The 20240-nt window shown below is 35.7% G+C and overlaps 1 protein-coding gene across 1 annotated transcript in view; it reads right to left on the reverse strand.

The window, feature by feature from the left end:
• KMT2E (lysine methyltransferase 2E) overlaps positions 1–20240 on the reverse strand; it is a 60366-nt gene that overhangs the window by 21551 nt on the left and 18575 nt on the right. The window contains exons 4-14 of the mRNA XM_026046369.1: positions 15531–15642; positions 14963–15192; positions 13433–13513; positions 12060–12118; positions 7188–7360; positions 6546–6584; positions 5753–5965; positions 4532–4662; positions 3644–3761; positions 3407–3516; positions 1325–1586 (exon numbers count right to left, since the gene is read on the reverse strand). Coding sequence (XP_025902154.1) covers positions 1325–1586; positions 3407–3516; positions 3644–3761; positions 4532–4662; positions 5753–5965; positions 6546–6584; positions 7188–7360; positions 12060–12118; positions 13433–13513; positions 14963–15192; positions 15531–15642 — 1528 coding nt within the window. The remainder of the gene's footprint in view (positions 1–1324; positions 1587–3406; positions 3517–3643; positions 3762–4531; positions 4663–5752; positions 5966–6545; positions 6585–7187; positions 7361–12059; positions 12119–13432; positions 13514–14962; positions 15193–15530; positions 15643–20240) is intronic.

Here is a 20240-nt window from a genome sequence, read left to right on the forward strand (position 1 = left end):
ACATAGAATTTTAATAGATTTACCTTTTGGTTAGTGATTAGCCAGAACTCTTAACACTGATCTTACAAGGTGTTTTACATTTTCTCATGTGTTTTTTAGCTATTTTAATATTTCATTACAGGAGAAGAGCTATTATTTAACCAACTTCTATATTCAGATGCACTGCTTAACAGCTCTGCTCTTGTCACAACTCTTATTGCTTTAAGTTCACTGTTGTACACAACATTTGAGCTCTCCTCTCCTGTGACTGACTGTTCTTTACAAACCCTGTGTATTACACTAAAAACCCAGAAGAAGGTTCCAAACACCAGTTAAAGGCTTTAAACAAATAAATCACAAGTACAATGAGGAAGTCTGAACGTCACCTCTGCGGATCGCTACCTGCAACAGTCACATGTCATGTCTTACAGGCTTCCAAGCATGAATTAGCTGCTAGAACCCCCAACCAATTCAACAGTCTCAGATAAATTTGGTGCCAACCTGCTAATTTGCAGGGTTCTTCATTCATTGTTAGGGAGGAAGAAATTTGAYATGGCTCCTTTCTCTCTGCCCTCAAATCCTCACTGTAAAACATCAGATTCACTAGAAAAAAAGTTAAATTTTCTTCTAAAACAAAACAAAAAAAAGGCTGTTACCATGGTAATCATATTCTCCTGTAATGTACTTTTCTCTTTAACAGCTGCTTTGTAAAACTAAATTTATAATGAATTTTCACAGATCTCTCTTGCTAGTTCTTTCAAATTAATATGTTAAAATAAAAATAAAAATATAAAAAAATAAAAAATAAAAAATGAAAATTGCCTACCACTGTATACTGCCAGTCAGCATCTACCTATTATCAGCACTTCAGTTCTAAACACATCCTTTCCAATTCAAATGCTATTTAAATCTATCAACTTTAAATCTATCAAAGATGAAGGCACAGCCAACATAAAAAATTCTGGTTTGAAATTTTATTTGTTATGCTATGTTTTATTAAGCTCACAACTGATATATGCAGCTAACCAAAAGCCACTGCAGAACAGCTTGGGAGATCCTGAAGGCAAATGACATGAGACTTTTTACATTAGAGATCCGCAAAGAAATTCAGAGGGAGAAAAAAATAGGAGGGAAAAACAACTGGCAAGGGAACTAATGTATTTTAAATCCAATCAGGCTTCAGAAAAAAAATGAGACAAAAAAAAAAAATCACAGCTTATCCATCATTATGATTTTTAATAAAATCATACAACCCTTTTCAATAATGTGTTATAATTCCTTTAGCAACTACAAAGGAGAGTATTCACATTTAAAGCTTTTCTTTCTAATCACTTTTTGCCCATACCTGATTATTAGAGATGGAGAGCCTGAGGGGAGATAGCTTCCTCTGCTTATTATCTGGGATTTTAATTTTGTTGCCTGCTCCTTCACAGTCCAATGTGATGTTCTGATTTTGAGTCTCCTTTTCTCTTGAAGCATCCTTTTCTTTCTTTCCTTTTTTTCTCCTGGTCTCATACCCAGTGATGATGTTTTCGGTAGGTTCGGAACGTCTCAGAACAGGACATTCAGGATTCTCTTTGAGGCAAGCGCAATCCACTTTGTATTTACTAAAAATAATTAAATGCGAGAAGGCAAATTCTTATTAGGTTGAACAGCAATGACACTTTTCATCACTAAACCACATAGGCTGATACATTTCACATTAAACATCTATGATGCAAGCCAATCATGTTAAGAGCATTTAACTCAAGTTTTGACCAACACAGACATTGTTACACTTCCAAATTCTCAGCTACCAGTTGACAGACAATGTTGCTCTTTGCAATCTGCAATTCTTTTAAATTCAAGGTTAGTATTTGCTTATCAGGCTAGCACATTAAAAACTTAAAAATACATTCTCAGTGAAGGTATAATCCCCACAATAACTACCCTCTGCCCTTCACTGCTTTTTTGCCCCTTTTTCATTGAAGAAACACACAAACCACTTGTATACAAGGCTCCTATACCTGTTTGAACAGAATACTGTCGTTAAGTGTCTGATAAGATGTGCCTTCAGCAAGCTGAGTTATGTGTCTGACCATGTATACACAACCGAAGTCCAAATTCTATTTGCATTTATCAGGCCAACAATTAGAGCAAGATGCTGCATCCAAACACATATAACCTTTACTGACACATTTTGAACCATGATTCATCCATGTGTAATTGCTCTGTCTGTATCTACTCTGTGGCATGCCAGAAAGTTCTTGCTTTGGGCAAAGAAAGATGACAAAATTCACAAAAAGAGCATTCTGGAAACAATCCAGGGACATTTTTGCGCAGTTTTCCTGCAACTTACACAGGCTGACAGGTGCAGTCACTTAACTACTGTCTACTTAGGATGGATAAATAACRAACTCAAAAACCTACCACCTGGGCAATTTCTCAGGTCACCCTCACATAAGGGATGCACGAGTTTGTCTACAACAGGTAACACTACAAGATTATCTCAAGCTAGCAAGAACCCGAGTTGGTTATAACAGGCAGTACTCCATGGACATGCCACCTCAGGTCCAGAAGCAGTAAAGCCAGTCTGCACAGCACTGCACCGAGCTGACTTATCAGCAGAGCACAGAAAAGTGTATTACCTTGATGCAGCAAGATGTGAAACTGCTTCTGGACCTGAGCAAGTGCACACGCAGAACTAGTGTCCTCAATGCTTCCGTTTCCAAGGTTAGTATTAGCTTAGATGTTCCTGCACATTGTACCTATACCCTAGAACATTTCCTACTAATCAAGAAAAATCATTACTAGATTATAGCACTCAAAGGCCTTATTTTGCCATCAGAGAGGTCTTTGAATAACACAATTCATGCGTATCAGAGTTAACTTAACCTAATACTTCCCTTTATCATTTCAAGTCGGTGCTTACAGGCAAGACTTCAGTTTACTCAMACTCTCCCCAGTTCATAACTGAAGCAGTAGCTAACATCCAGGAGAACRTATTAATAGACAGGTTATACAATTTAAGGCACTAAGCCTTCAGTTAATTACATATTAAACAAAAACATGATTCACAATTAAATCACACAGAAACCGACTTCCTAAAGCTATGCTTCAGAGGCACTCTGAAATAAACAGAATATAACCAATTTAAAATATTTTTTACTATGCTCCCCACATTATGGGTCACAAAACCTTCATAGTACATCTTTATTCACACTGATTAGTTTCTATCTTTTTCAAATCATTTACAAATACGGGCCCCATTCCTGAAATTGGCAATACCTATTCAGAAATAAGGAAAAAAAAGCCTTAATATCCACTGTTCATTGCAAGAATGTATTGAAGGAGTATTGTGTTATTAGAGCATGCAGAGAAATGACATAAGACAAAGTCAYGCAGAGTCTGTCACCACACAACTCAATAAGCATGCTCAAACACTTACCAATTTCCATAATCAAAATCAAATGCAATYGTAATCTCAGCTCCCTTTGGAATGTTATGGATGGAGTAAATATAAAGATGAATTGTTCCATCTTCAATTACATGTCTCACCTACAACCAAAAAAACCATTCGTATGTTAAAACGCATTTTTATTATTATTTTAATTTTAAAAAGATGTACACAAAAATTGTTGGAAGTGCTAAAAATTAGCAGTGGGGTAACAATGTATATCCTTACCTCTGCATTTGGTGTACAYGAACGCCTGATGAATCGAGCTTCGTTTCCAAATGTCCTTGCATCAACACACATTTCTAGCCCATGAAATTTGGAGTAGAACAAGACAAAAGGGTATGGCCTGAAGGAAGACAAAAAAAMCCCATCATTTTGTCCTTTTCCAGATGTTGTTTAAGTATGGCTTATTTTTCACATCAGTTAGCTCTGTGCCATGATGTTGCCATGATATAAAGAATTTGAGAGTTAATGTGAGAATGACCTGTTGGTATTAAATGTTTCCTACTTCTAACTGGTATATTCTCAAAATAAATTTCAAGTATATACTGACAATATAAGTTACAACCCTGAATATTATTTTTCTGCATGGGACYAGGAACAGTCAAATGAGAAAAAAGAAACACAAAAGACAGTGTTCGTATTTGTCACTGAATAAAATTTTCCTCAATGGAAGTGAGGCAGGAATTGAGGTGTACCATGGTCATTTAGGGAAAAAAAGAATACTCCCTTGAAGAAAGGGACTATTTAAGCATTTTACCAAGAGGTGCTTTAAGGTCTGCTATTACAAGTGCCTGGGAACACTTCAGTTTTTACTRSKYAASMWYTTTACGCTCTCACTTCTCCAAGAGACCTCTCTATTTCCAAAGCAGGTGTGTCCTTGTGCTCCACGGTCCTCACAGGGTTGTGCTCCCACTACCCGTAACTCAACAGGCAGACAGCACTGAGACCAATACACAGAAGGGKGGGCAGCAGTTCTGGAAGAACTCATTCCAGATCTTATTATTTTTAGCGGAAAAACAGCAGAATCCAAGGCACAYTGGTACGCGAAGTGGGAGCCTGGCAAAACATCATTTTAAAAGTTACCTCATTAAAATATATTTGGAGTAAACAAACCTTTTAAAGAAATATCCGTTAGCTTCAAATTGTTCTCTCAGCATGAACTTTCCTCTGTATTCAATAATAAGAGCATCAGGAGGCAATTCTTTGGCAGCTTTTAAAATTTTCTTGTTTTTTTGCACATAACTCTATGAAGAGAAAAATGAAACTATGAAACATCCGTTTCCGCCAAATTTTTCACTATGAACACCAGATTATAGGTCACCACAAATGCAACGCTATGCAAAATTAAACACTAGTGAGCTCACACCTCTAGCTTTCACCTCCAATTAAAACAAACAGACAAAAAAAAAGTGATATCTAAGCAAAGAGCTCTACAAACACAGGATATCCTCCTTAGAGGAATATTCACGTAACATGATAGGGTTTGCAGGAAAAGAAGAGAAAATGCTTCTATTAATCTGCTACAGCAACTCATCTTCAAGATTTCTTTTACAAAAATGCTGAAATCAACATATAGCTTTAATTTTAAGCTCATAAATAAAGGATATCAGAGATATTGCAAGATTTTTTCATAAAATACCAGTTACAGAGGATGGCACAGCACAGACAAACATCAACAACAAGCTGCCATCTCCTCATTGCTAAACTGTCTAAAAAGGTATAGCGAACAGCTTTGGTTATAGCAGTAAGGAGCATTATACAGTCAGTGAAATATCTTTTTTTCTTTTTTTTTTTTTTTTTTGCTCTACAGACACTTACCTTTGCAGAGCACTATGCACACCTAAGACCATATTTTGGTTGCAGTCCTTGCTATTTGAAAGCTAGTTACTAACATCTAACCGGTACATGATCTTGCTTCCAGGCCTTGAACGTACCAACTACCATCACAAATGTCCTTCAAGCACATGTCCAAAATGAAATTCTGTTTAAATGTCTCTACGGACAGAATAGAGTCACCACATTTTACAGGGACAGGGGTGGGTAGAATTCCTTTCTGATGCTTTTTCCTGCTCTCACCACTCCTGACATGCCTCCCAGAGCAGAGACCACTAGCAGGGAAACCTACTGTGTTATGGCCTTCATAGAGGCCATGTCCTAAGAACAACTCAGTTTTCAAGTCCAGCACCTTCACTATTCTTACAAGAATGATGCTTATATTTGTGAGACAACAGAGAACAAACATGTTAAGATAGGAAAGAAATTTTAAGGTATCTAAATGGCTTTTTCATGACATGAAAACATCATACAAACACTCAGCATAGCCTGGCTTGTTACCTCTACTGGAGGTTTGAAAATCAGATTGCTGGTGTTGACTTCTTTCTTGTCATTCCCATTGCCTAATCTCAGGGCTATTTTTTGTGCCTCCCTCTGGACACCTTCACTGTACTGGTTATTATTTGCTTCTTCGTAACGATCCATCCATGCTTTGATTTTAGTTTCCCATCCAAAGTTGGAACTGTCAGTAGGATCAATCTCTGGAGCTGAGCCCTGTAAGTTACAAAAAATGACCAATGTTTACTCACCAAGGTATGCCAGAACAGAAATTAGTTTTAAAAAGTAATGCACTCTTTTCAACCTTGTCCTGTTTACAGTTTAAAAGGTTGAGATAAGTGGCTCAAATGAGGTCCAGAATTCAACTTTCTTGCATAGCACAAGGGTGCCCTAATTTCTAATTTTGTTTCTAGGAACAAAAACAAAACCCCACAAAATATCATCTGAGAAAGAACATCTTGAAATCCTAGCCTTCTCAGAATAAAAATCTACACTACTCTCATTTTGCAGTATTTTTGGAAGGTTTTATGCAGAGCATGAAAAAAATGTACTAGTCATATCATATTTTAAAATTATGTTATGTATATGGTACATTGGTTGTCATTAGATGTCATTAGATGAAATATTATATAAAATATGAAGTATATTTTAGAGCATTAGTGTGCTTAGATGCAAGTGATACCTCTAACAAAAATTAAAATACATAAAACGAGGAAGAGAACTTTCAAAATGCAGCTGGAACTACACCTGAAGTGATCAATACTTAAGCTTCAGAAAAACAACAACAAAAATTTACCTTTACTCTTGAAGATTTCCTGGACCCTTCTCGAAATGCCTGAAATAAAACAGAAGCATTAAAACATTTTTTGGGGAGGGGAAGAAGAAAAGAATGTCAACTATTAAGAAAGTAACTATTTTACACAGATTGTTCTCAAGAAGCAATCAGGATTATGAGAAAAGAAATAAGGTCCATTAAAGACTTGATAAGACCTTTCTCTCAGGTTATAACAGTTTCAAGGCAGAATATGTCAACAGTCACTTTATGAGTACCAAAAACTTATCAGTCACATCCTAAACAGTTTGTATCCTGCTTTTTTGCATATGTGGATTTTGGGGTGCATAGGGAAAGGCACCAGCTGTCACAGGTAGCTTATATTTTCTTAAATCATCTCAACTATGCTATCCTGGAAAATAACAACTGACAACCAAAAAGAGGGAGGAAAAACAAAGTGGCCAGGTAATTCACTGCAGTGGAGTGAATCTTAACTGTGAATCTAAAGTGAAACTAATATTGTGATCTAAATCCAGATAGTAAAATAGTAACAACAAGAAACTCTGTTTTTTTAACCAGGTATCCCTTGGTAAGCTATGTCATATGGCTATAATTTACCTTAAAACATAGCATAACATAACCAGCTATAAAGAATTAGTTACTTACTTTTTTACATTTTGCTATGTTCTGCTCTTTCTCCCCACTTTTTTTCCTTTTCTTATCATTGACTTTTGTAACTCTCGCAGGATTTACAGTAATTGTAGTTGGTGTATGTTGAAAAGCAGTATATAGTTCCACAGGAACCTCATCACCACTTTCCGTTGCACTGGTATCCCCATCTTTAAAACAAAAAGCAGTTCATAAATAATCTGTACTGTAGAAAGAACATCTTACTGTGCATCAAGTTTTAAAGAAACCTAAGTGTGCCACTCTATTGTCAAATACTCCAGGTACTCATATGCAAAATTCACCTAAAGTTTTAACAATACGAGAGAAACTGGTTTATTAAGAGGTGTTTGTAATGCCAGGTAAGCAAACACATCAAATAAATTCCATCAAATTAATGCAGTGGTTGTGAAATATAAATGAACAAACAAGCAACACCGAGCCACACACACACACATACACATTCACTCTCTTTCTCTCCCTCTCTCATTCACCTACATACAACTTCTACATTTAATACTGATTTGAGATTTGCTCAGTTATGGATGCTCTATTTTCAGTCCCATAGTTCTAACCAACTGTTTAGTCTCCAGTTTCAGAGCTGAGTGCCTTGTTCAGGTTAAGTATGTCAATTTAGTGACTTCACAAAATCCCCTAAAAAATAAAATCCTGCTACTTGCAAGAAAAAAAGAACAGTAAATCTATTTTATTTCTTAAAACAAGACCATTCACAAACTGCTAGCAGATTTTCACTTGTGCTGTATACCTCTACCCTCAAAATTTAGTGCGAGTCAGCATGTATGTCAGATAAACATATATCCTGACCTGAAGCAAGAGCTATCCCAGTTCTGTCAAGATGAAAGGTTGTCAAAGTGTGTGTAGGACTGGAAGAAATGGCACACAATAAATAGGAGACTGCTGTTCACACACACACACACACTGCACAGTCTTTTGAGATACAAGCAGCTTCTTCAAATAGTCTGCCTGCAGTAAATAAGCTTCACACCGAACAAGCGTTTTTCTAAAATTGCAGAGGAACAAGCTTGGCAGGTAAGGGAGCAGAGAAGAGATTCCTTCTGAGCTCAGAGGGATGTTGCCTTATCAGGCACAAGGCTTAATCATTGAGCAGGCCTGTTATTGAAACCCTCTTTACTAAATAAAGGGCTTCAACTACTGTTTTCTCTTCATTTTTTTTTTCTGGCTCCTGTTAACGCCTGTAAAYGTATACCGATACAGTTTAAGAAAGCACAAAGAATGAAATTATTTTTATTTAGTTTCTCTGCATTTCCAGTTCTTCATTCTGAAGTGGAATCAGAATTGCCATCTTCACTAACAGAAAATTTACCAAGTCACCAATATCCAAGACTGACTTAAGAATCACTGTGACAAAACACTAAGAAACTGCTATTTCTGTTTATCTATAAATGCTTGAACAGTGATATAAATAAGGCCCAAGACGATACACTGAATTAAAAAAAGAAAGAGATATTGAGTGAGTGTTCATTTGACAAGTACCATTCACTGTGTGCAGTGAATGTGGTGTGTATATGGAAGGAAGACTAGGGAGGGGAAGGAAGGTGGGGGGAAAGATTTTTTTCTGTTTTTTTTTTTTTTTCTTTTTTTTTTTAAGATTACATTTGTGATAAGAGTTTACCCTAACTTTGTGTCTTACTTTACAACCCTGGTGTTACTTTAAATAGTTTGTTCACCACATAGTTGCAGTTACCTGTAACATGCAGATCTAGTTATACATGTATATATATTGGCTAACTAATTTTCTGGAGTTGTTTCACACCTATTTGGAGTATTTTCTGAACTAGCATCAAAAAAAAGTCACATGGAAAGAAGAAAGATCAACACAATTATGAATGTTAGTGAAGAGCAGAACATTTAACAAAATAAATGAAAAATCAGGACATTCTTGAAAAGRCTGATGTTGAATTCTGTATGCTAGTGCCTACAGACTCATTAGGTCCCAGGAAAACAAACAAACAAGAAAAACACACACAACAGCCAAAAAAAGATAACAAAAGACACATGCAATCTTCCCTAGAGGAGCAGCAACTCAATATTGTTGTCTCTGCTACAATCCAGCCTACTAGCACTACCTCACCCTAGTTTCTAATTACATGAGATTGTTTTGAGACACTCCTTCCTAACCAACAAAACCTGCTCCCACTTTGAGGAGCTTTACTAAAGCACATGGAGGGAAGATTCTGAGTCATGGGGAGCAAGATATAAACTCTCCAAACTCCACTAAAAGCTCTTATGGGCCTAGACTCCTTTCTCTCTAAGTAACACACAGTATCACCAACACCAACTTCAAGACTTCATAGTTTGAAGCAAGTTACTTAAACATATACATCTAGATACTGCATCTTTCAAACAACAAACAATAGCCCCCTTCCCCCCCCCCCCCCCCCCCCCCCCCCCCAGTTAGGGCATATGTCCTATTCCAAAACATATTTACGGATACAGTTCACAAGAAGCTTCACAAACATGCTCCAGTGAGCCATAATAATCCACTCAACACAGAGATTATACCAAAAAAAAAAAAAAATCAGCACCACCACATAGAACTACAGGCCCGAGCACTGTTAAAACTCTTTGTCTTAGCAGATTAAGAAAGAAAAAAAAATGCAAAAAGTAGTAGCTGCTATGATCAAAAAGTTGTGTTCCTAAACAAGATATGTGAAGCCAAGGTAATGTGGATAGACAGTGAGTTTTAGAAATCTCACACCATATCTGCAACATGTGGAATTTCCACCCAAGAACTCTTAAGGCCAACCAAGATATCTACTATTCCCTCTCCAACATTAAGCTCTAGAGGCAAGGTGGCTAAAGCAGGGGCACTTGAGAGATCTTTAGAATAAAGTCATCCTATTTATTATAAGGCGTTCTTGAAATGAAAAGGCCTGTTATTTATAAACCTAATTTAAAAAATAGCCCTAATTACATGCTCTTTCACCAAACAACATTTACATCACACAAACCTTCCTTTAGTCAAACACGCGAAGAGAATGGATCCTTGCCTACTTCTTGCTTAATAGATTAGAGGCAACATTCTGCTGCTGTCAAGCATTTCTTTACAGAAAAAGCTTTATATATTTAATAAATTAAAAGCCATGTCTTCACATAAAACAATTTCAAACAGGGAGAAATGAAAGTACAGCTTTTACTGGTATGTGATAAAAGACAGCTCCCACCCAGAGCTACTTTAAGTCTGACTGAACTGTGCAGTACCCAATACACAAGGTGTATTTAGTCAAGCAAAGGAGTGAGTTGAATTAAAACCAACTAGAAACAGCCAGCATACACTGGTTTCAAATGAAAGCATAGATCAAATTAAAACTGCACTTCAACTCAGATTACAGCTTTATTTGCCTTGATTTTGAAGTATTGCTTTTAACTCCGTTTTGATATTAAAGACTTTGTATCATTTTGTCTCTTTTATCAATTGACTGCACATAACAGATTTGAAGACATCATCAGGATTATACATCAATCCAGAAACACATTTTGATACTGTMTATTGTCAGCAATTCTATCCAGGCTGAGCTCTGAAGTTCTGTATATAGTAGGAGGGCTAAGTTCATTAAATACAAATTAATACTGACCAAAATATGTACTTGTACTACAAACCTTATCTGCAGTCACGAAAGGCCAAAATTTTTCTAAGAATCAAGCTATAAAATTGTATTACCTGATGTAGTGAGTTTTGTGGATGACAAAAAAAAATGCCTAAATTTCTTCTTGCACATTGCCTTAGACCTCATTTATTATTTTAAGAAGTTCATTTAATTATATCAGSTATGAAATTGCATGAAAATATCAATATTAGGATGTGAATCCTCTATGCTATGGAGGAAGATCTGACCAAGTTACACTCCATTTTTTTCCATGAACCAAGAGATAAGTCTTAGTATTCCTCTCATCACAGGAAAATAAACAATCAAAAGTCTTTCCTATCTATCTGTAGAAGTTTATTCAAGATAACCCTGTTTTTAAAAATGCTACACTTTTCCCTTTCCCTTTTACACTTTTATCTTTTTCCCAAAAATTGTTTGCTGTAACAACTCCCTTCTTTCTGTACAATCAACTTCAGCTTCAGGGAACAGTTATCCTAAAACATGGTAAGTGTATTCATACATGAAAGATAAAATGTGAAGCAAAGACAGTCATTCTGCCGGAGCACCTGCTTTCAGGCAACATTTCTATGACTTTTTACTGACAGCTACATTGAGTACTCAAAAGACATTATTATTTCAGTTTTCTTCCCTTTCTTTCACATTCCATAAGCATCTACCACAGCTTACAAAAAATACAGAGAAAGGTCTTTTTCCAGATTCCTTGTAAAAGAGCTCTTTCCTCTTTTTTTTTTCCCTAAGGACAGGCTGGGAACCTTGAGTAGAAGGGGAAAATAAGGACTTAGATCCTATCCCTGCCTAGGAAATTCTGCTTATAACACAACAGTTCACCTATCTGCAGTCCCGAAGTAGGACTCTAAATAGCTTGCTAAAGGAATTACTGAATGCATGTCAGTTGGATCCCTCAAACCTGCAGCATACTAAATACTTCCTAAAAGAAAGAAAAAGGAAATAAAGAAAATAAAGGAAACATTTAGTAATATAAAAGTAAATAAAAACCACTACTAAATACAATACAGTGGGGGGTTGAAAAGCTTACATTATTAGTTCTACTAGAGTTATTGTTTTTAAGAAAAATCATGAAACAGAATTCCAGTTTATATTTTAGCAATTCAAATCAGTTGATTGAAGTGAACTGTGTATACGCTATTAAGTCTATACAAATGACATACTACTATTTATGACCTTTACTGATGAAAATTTCTTAAGCTCTTGCTTTACCCACCTGACATATTTTCCCTTTTTCTTCGCTGCAACAGCACTGCCCTTTCTTTATCTAAACTCCTGCAATTAAAAAAATAAATTTTAGTGCARTCTTTACACTTGGTCATTAACACATTCAAGTACTGAAATAGAGCTTTTCATAGTTACACATTCAGTTGGCTACTACAGATTAAACAGAGTATGTACACAACTAAATTCTTAGATACTTATTAAAAATATATCGGATATACTCATTTTACGTCACTGCAATACAAGTGATTATAGAGACATCCTCAAGAACCAGTTTTATGTCAATCACTTGAAAATCTAGCAGAACTACACATGTATAGGTGAAAGCTTGACAGGTGAACTATGGACTACAGATAAGCAAGCCTTATTCCAACTCCCTGCAGATTCCCAAAGCAAGTGCCACAATAACAGAAAGATGGTAGGACAGTAAGGTACAGTTCCCCAAACAAAAACTAATTACTTGGCAATTAAAGTGTTTTGAACACACATATCTAACCTACTATGTAAATAATAAGTCAGCAATATAAGCTTGTAGCGTCTTAGAGAATAAGTCACAGGCCAACTCTGCAGCTAATAAACCGAGCAGACAGGAAAAACAAAATGACTTGTTATTTGGCTTCGAGTTTTAGATAATAAAATACATATTTAAGGATGAAAAACCTTAGAATGAGCATTTTAACATACTGAGTGAGATCATAAAAAGGCAAGGTGCTGAGAAACGTTTGTGGGGCTTCGAAAGCACTGCTGTAAGATTCTCCATGCACGACCACCATAAAACAAAATATGAAATGGATTTATATACTGTGTAGCCGGAGAAGGCATGCAGGAGTCAGTGCTATTTGGTATGTTCTCCTATTTATYCGTGTCACCTAGTGAAGTGAAGCAATGATTACCCTGATGAAGGAAAAAAGACCAACTACATCATTTGCCTCAAAAAAAAAAAAATGTAGCTCCTTTATCTAAAATTCTTATGATTAACGCTACGTCTTCTATGTTTTAACCGGTAGGTTGTTTCAGCTTCTCCCTTTTAAACTTCAGTTTAAAAGGGGGGGAGAGGGGGTGTGGAAGCACATGAAAAGACCTAAGGATTTTCTCATACTCTTGATATAATGAAGTCATACAACTAACAGACACCTTCAGAGAACCTAAACTTAATCCAGCAATTACTAATTTTGTCCATAGAAACTGCACCTCATCTACTTTTAATGCAACACAGACCTACTCTCTCCTCTTACTAGGTCACCAAGTTACCAGTTTATTTAAAAAAAAACAAAAAACAAAAAACAAAAAACATCTGTTTAAAGCGTTTCTTATACGCTCTACTTATTCTCACTTTTAGAGCTCAAAAACATGCAAACTACTCACCTTGGTTGACAACGTTCACACAGATAAGTGTCTGGAATATGTTGCCTGTCAATCCCCATGCAGTCAATGTGCTGCCAAACACTAAAGAGAGAGAGAAGACAGCACACTTAAGTTATTTTAAACATATTTTTTAAAATTGTGTATGTGTTATGTTAATCATAATCTTGTTTCAGAGCRAATGCTCCCTAACATTGCCTATCAATCACCATCTTCATCGTGACCTCTCTAGCTATTTAATTTAATATATTAAATTGATTTACAAAAGGATTTCATTTGCTTGAAGAAAAACAGACAAACAAAACAACATGTGCTTTTGCATCTTAAGCCACTGACAACCTATGATTTCTGGCCACATATACTTTTGTAGTCAAGCAAGATCCTGCACGGGAGCAGATGTCTCATGACTGGTAGTGCTGTTGTGCAACCCAGCAAGAGCTTTCTACAGCTTTTCCACCACTTCAAGTGGCTGCTTGCTAGATTCAAGGGTAGCCTAGGATACCAGCTGGTGCCCAACCCCAGATTGCTGCAAAGAACTGGGACATAAAAATCACTGTTCTCTTTCCACGTGTGAATTTTTCCACAATTCTCCCAATTCCTCATAGAAAATTGCCTCTTTGCAAGGACATACCCCACTTAACCTGTGATTGCACCTCTACTGCTGAAATAACTCCTAAATACATCTCAAAAGAACAACATGAACACCCTGGTAAGTTTGGTAGCATCACTTCGTTCATTAAATGAACTGAATGTGATAATATGTCTAATTAATACTGGATAATTTCAGAAACTGTTTTCTCCTGCTAAGTGCCAGCTCAAAAAAACCCACTAAGCTGAATTTCCTAATGCTCCAGCATTTAGTAGCATCCACTAATTTTACTACAGTCTAGTAGGTACTCAGGTACAGATGCTTAAACATTTAGCTTCAGCTTCCCAAATCAAAATCTAAGCTAATACTTAATGTGAATTCAAATTCTTAATTTTTAAGTCTTTTGCAGATTAAAGAGCTCTTGTACCAGAAACATAATGGGAAGAGAATCTAACATTTGATAAGTTTGTCTTTTATGTACTCAAATTTACTACATATTTAATTTCCTGCAAATTATTTGGTTTATGTGTACATAGTTGACAAAGCAACTGAACCAAATTATTTTACAGGTTAGTACATTCAGATTAAGAACTAATTTCTGCATTCTTATATCATCGTAATAACAAAGACCTAAGAAAAAAAACACTAAAGAGATGGTTTATAAAACAGAAAAAAATGAGGTATTCTTAGGGCAACAATATAGCAATAAAGGCTTAAAAAAACACAAGTAGTCAAGACTGTAATGAAGTGTTAAAATATTCTCTGGACTTAAATCTACCATCTCACCCATTAAAAAACTGTATGACCATAAAAACACTATTTGATGAAGAAAACTTCTTATGAATCAGCACAATAAAAAAAAAAAATCAGTCACACTTACTTTCTCAGGGCAGCTTGAAGTTCTAAGTCATTTTTACCTTTTTGAGTCATTCAATATTAATTACCTGCATTTGTCACAACAGATCATATATCCATCATCATGTGTAAATCCACAAATGCATCTGGTAATATCAGTTCCATAGCTTCCATCCTCTGATGTACTGATGGTTGTAGCACTGGAGGTTTCATCAAAGTTGGGAGTGGTAAATATGCCTACTTCATTCTTGCTGATAAGCACTGACGGAGGAGGAGAAGCTGGAGGCGTTGGAGGAGGCCGAGCACCATAGTTATGGTCCTAGATTGTTAAGATAAATTACAGCTCTTAAATATTCATACACTCAGCTGKTTTTTTAAGACAAAATGTAAAAATAACTTGTGATAACTGTATTTTTTCCTAATAATAGTTTAAGTTGTTATTTCTGCATTATTCTCCCTCAACTTCTTTTCTATCTGGCCCATTATATTTGACATAAGTGCAGTACTTTCTACATTTGGCTTTTTATCAACCACCACTACATTTATTCAATACTGAATAAAATATAAAACTCTATTTGTGAATCAGGGGTTATTCCAGTGAAGAACAACAAATTTCATAAAATCTATTTCATATATAACACATAGTGTGAAACTTACTGCATAGGGCAGACCAATGTAACTGTGTGAATGCGAGCTGCTGGTGTACAACTGGTGCGGATAACTGTTCGATTTTTCAACTACCACAGGGCTAGCTTCTACAGATTCTGGTCTGAAAAGCAAATGAAAAATAAATATGCAATTATGTGTATTTGTTTCACAATAGTTAAGTAATTACCTGATGTTCCAGTTAAAAACAGAAAAATGCATACATACACAGCAATCTGAACAACAATAAAACTCTTCTCCCCTCAGTTCCCCATCATCTCCCAAAAATATCCTTTCTATCATCTGAAAGGAAACTTTGAGAATGGCAGAGAACTCGAGCTTCTCTAGAGTTACAAAATGTTCTTCAAAATAATTAGAACAGCAAATGTTGAATCTCTTCGGATATTCTGCAAATCTGGGAGTACTTCAGAAAAAGCACAATTACGCAGTTTGTTAGGGAGTCATGAAAATGCCTGTATCTATAGAGATGTAGCAAAACCTGCAGAAAAAACTTGAGCTTATGAGAAGAAGAAAAAAAACCAAAATATACACAAGGAGCAATCTCAGAGCTGCCAATCTTTGTGCAGAGTCACCTCACTGCCTCCAATTCTGTTCCATTCTGCAATGACATCTAGTGGTATCCTCTGGGCAGCACCTTTAACCACACAGAGGAACCACAGCAGGGACATACTGCAAACAGTCATCATGGATACAGCAATTTTTCTTTAAAAGAACAATCTATTGATTTATTTTAAGCTGCCAAGAATGAAGAAAGAAGACAAATTTGCAAGRGAAGTTTTACAGGCACTTTTAGCTGACTAATTTTGGTTAACTTGTGCTAAACCGCAACTAAGGCAAAAGTTGAAGGAAAACTAGAGACTTTTTTTTGTACAAAGTATTACACTTTTATTACCTTTTCTCATTAATTACATTTATGCAGGCATGCAAGAACATACATGCTCATGACCGAGATGTTCCTCTGGTCACTATCTTATGGCTTTTTCATTGTACAATCTTCACTGTACAACCCTCACAAACTTCCAATGAACACAGAATTACACAAGAACTTTTTTTAAACCAGCAGGTACAGTGAAATAGCATTATGTAATAAATTAAAGTGGCTTCTGCCTCATATCACAAACCAAGCCTAATCCATTTTTTAAGTTTTATTATGCATCTACTCTATTTCCCATCACAAATATCTAATACACATATTTCTTGAAATTTCAAATAATTTAAGTTGGTCTTTGTGTATCTTAAATGAAACACAAATGACTTTTATTAAAGATGAAAATACATTTAATATGCTTTTGCTTATTATTAGCTTACTCAAAAAATACAGTATTTTCAAATCTATTATGCAGAGTCCTATTAACATTTGTAATAGTGCATACACACACAGTCCTATTAACATATTGTAGCAGGTTTTTCATTATCTTTGTTTCTGTATGATAACACTGTATAAAAAGACTAATTTAAAACAGCATTATGCTGAATGCAAAGAACAAATACCTTTTTAAAAAACTGATGTCTAACAGTCATCAGCTGCATTGAGACAGACAAGAGCACAATCGAGAGCAGAAATCATGTGAAGTGTTAGCAATTTAGAAACAGAAACTCACACACATTSTGAAAGACAAAAAATGACCCTGAAGACCCTCTGAAGGCCTTTAGTTATTTCATAGGTCCAGTAAAATCTTCATTTCTTTCATCATGACACAATATCAGCACATCCATGGTTAAAAAATAATTTTATTCAGAGTTTGTTAAAAAAGCTGTCCGGAAAAGCAGCTGAAAATTCCACCGAAACACACAACAGTTGATGTTGGAAGGAACCTCTGGAGATCATCTGGTTCAACTCTTCTGCTCAAGCAGGGTCAACTACAGCAGGTTCCCGAGGAACACATCAACTTCCACAGCAAGATTTGCTAAGTTCAATAACACCATACTCAGAAAACAGAAAAAAAAAAAAAAAATCCCACAAAAACCAGCACCCCCTGTGCAAAATTAAGAGATAAGAGCTGGAAAAAGCTGTGCCTTTCCAGCAGACTTGCCTGTATTTATACACAGACATAATAGACCTTTGTGAAGTAGTTATATTCAAACAAGTTAATTCTGCTAACCACCTAGTCATTCAAAATGCCAAAGAATTAGAAAATGAATATCCATCTACCATGGTGCAAAGAAGTGAACTTCTAATTCAAAGGTTTTTGCCACTGCCTTGTTTCTACTGCAGTTTCCCACATTTACTGCAGGTTACAGAAATCTGCAGTCTGGGTGCCCTTCTCTACTATGTGTTTGATGCTCAAACTAGATTGTTTTCTTCAGTTCATTGACAATACTCAGTCTTCAGAGCAGAAAATATATTGATATGGGAGGCATGCAATTAWTGCACAGTCTGTTCTTCAACAATGCCACATTTGAAAAAATATCCTTAAAATATATATTTTTAAATTATCACCTAAATATCAGCTACTTCAGCATGTCAGAATTCAATGACAGATATCAGAATGGGAAAAGAGTTTATACATACTTCATAAACTGACTACAAAAATCAAAAGGGGCTGTACATCCCTTGCAATATATGAAGACAAATTGTCCTTCTAGCTCATCCTGCAAATCATAAATCACAAAAATCATAAAATATCATATAATTGATCTGTCRAGCACTAAGGTTAGCAAGTCAGAAACATGCTACATATTCCAAAGTAACAGCACTATAGAAGAATGACAGAAGCACCATAAGACCTTCCCATACCACATGCTGAAGTGAATAAAAAGGGCAAGATGTCCACTTAAAAAAAAACACCTACAAATATTTTTCAGCTCTCCAGAGGAAACGACTCACATCCTCAGTTATTTCCYACTGTTCACATTCAGAACAGTACAAACTGAAAAATATTCTGCATGTTGCCAGCAGGTGGCAATAGTGGCAGAAAGAAAATAAGGAAAAGACATGAGCTCAGTCAAGCTCATAAAAGCTAAGTCCCTTAGAGTTTTTATTTCAGCTATGTCAAGGAATCTGCTATAAAATACTCTAACCAATACAGTTAAAAAATGTAGTCTTTTTCCAGTTCCCTGTTATATATTGCTGTACTTCTGAATAACTAATAATTATAAAAGAAACGTAATTGAGTTTTAACATCCAAAATACCAGCAGTCCTTAGAACCTGGCAATAAATCCAGCTGTATAAAACCAAGGCTATTTAGAAGGCAAAGAAACTCTCAAATATTTCAGGCAGCGACTGCTGTGTTTTAAGTATATTAGTTACATTATATCAGTCTTCTCTCTAAATATATATACGCATAAATATCAAAAACTAGGAAGCACTATCACCAATACTTCTCTGATGCATAACTTAGGCTCCGAGCCATGCTAACACACTCCTGTATCAGAAAACATGTTTTGGATCATTAAAAAAGCTAAAAAGGTGGCTAAAAGATCACAGCTCTCATGGTATTTTAAAGACGGATTCTTTCAAAAATTACTGGTATTCATCTTTAGTGAGCCTTCTTCTCCAAGTAAAAGAGAACAGGTTACTCTGCATATATGATCACAGTGCTCTAGCTAAGAGGTTGCCATTTCGCTTGCATAATATTGCATGTATATCAATTTTTACTGAAATACATATGTATTTTCTTCTGTTAAGTTTAATTTAATATGGCACCATGAAGATAAAGTGTTGGATAGTCCAAGAAAGTGAAAATATTTTACTCCATCTGTAAGAAAATAAAATATCTTTAAAGAAAATGATTCTCTATATATCTACTTGCTACAATAATTATTAAATATACTGGTAGCAAGGTAATGCATGCATTTTTTTTAATGGGTTTATCCCACAATTTAAAGCAGAAGGCAAAGCTATGCTTAGCTGTAAGAGATATTTTCAGCTCCTCCTCCTCCATGATCAGGTTTGCCATTCCCTCTCTCTGTATAAGCACATGCGTTAGTGACCAAAAAAGCAAAATCAGACCTGTCAGTCACAATAGAGAAATTCCCTATCTTCCAACTTGGAAAAGAAAGAAAACCTGAATGTGCTAGGAGATGATCTCTTAAGAACACTAAGAAATGATGTGTTTACTATCAATACAACCTATACTCACAGTGCTTCTCTGTGCTAGTTAAAAAATACGCAAACAACACACCACACGTGGAAGACCAAAGTTTTCCAATGCATAATGAATTAACAGGCTTTAATTTTCTGCTCTACTTTTAAAGATAGTTCTTCCTGCATAACCTCTGATCTGTCAGAATGCCAAAGAGGCTTCTTAATTATGAATTTCAGAATTGGAAGCAGCGCTGAAGAAACTCATCACGGGGGAAAAAATACCACCTTATGAACAGATAGGCTAAGGACACAGCTTTGTGTCAAACTTCCTTACACAATGACATGGCTTTTGAATCASATTAAAACAATCATGAAATTACTTTTTATTCAGCATTAAGTACCATGGAAAATGCTTAAGGAGTAACTGTTAACAGGCAACTACTAGCGAGCAGCACTCCCTAACTGGGCCTCTATGCCACTGTATGAAGCAAGTAACGCACTGTAACTTGTTTATACTGACAACTGTATTTATTTATTCTAATTTCAACATGGGTTGCTGTGTCTGCAAGGAATGTTGGCAACCTGGGGAATTATGACTGTCTCTAAACATAGAGGAAATCCACAGGAAAAGATAATGGAAAGAGCTGCAAACAGTTCTCAAGTTTCTTGAAGA

This window comes from Nothoprocta perdicaria, unplaced genomic scaffold (assembly GCF_003342845.1).
Source record: "Nothoprocta perdicaria isolate Ctin4 unplaced genomic scaffold, notPer1 scaffold_44, whole genome shotgun sequence".
In the NCBI taxonomy this organism is placed as follows: domain Eukaryota; kingdom Metazoa; phylum Chordata; class Aves; order Tinamiformes; family Tinamidae; genus Nothoprocta; species Nothoprocta perdicaria.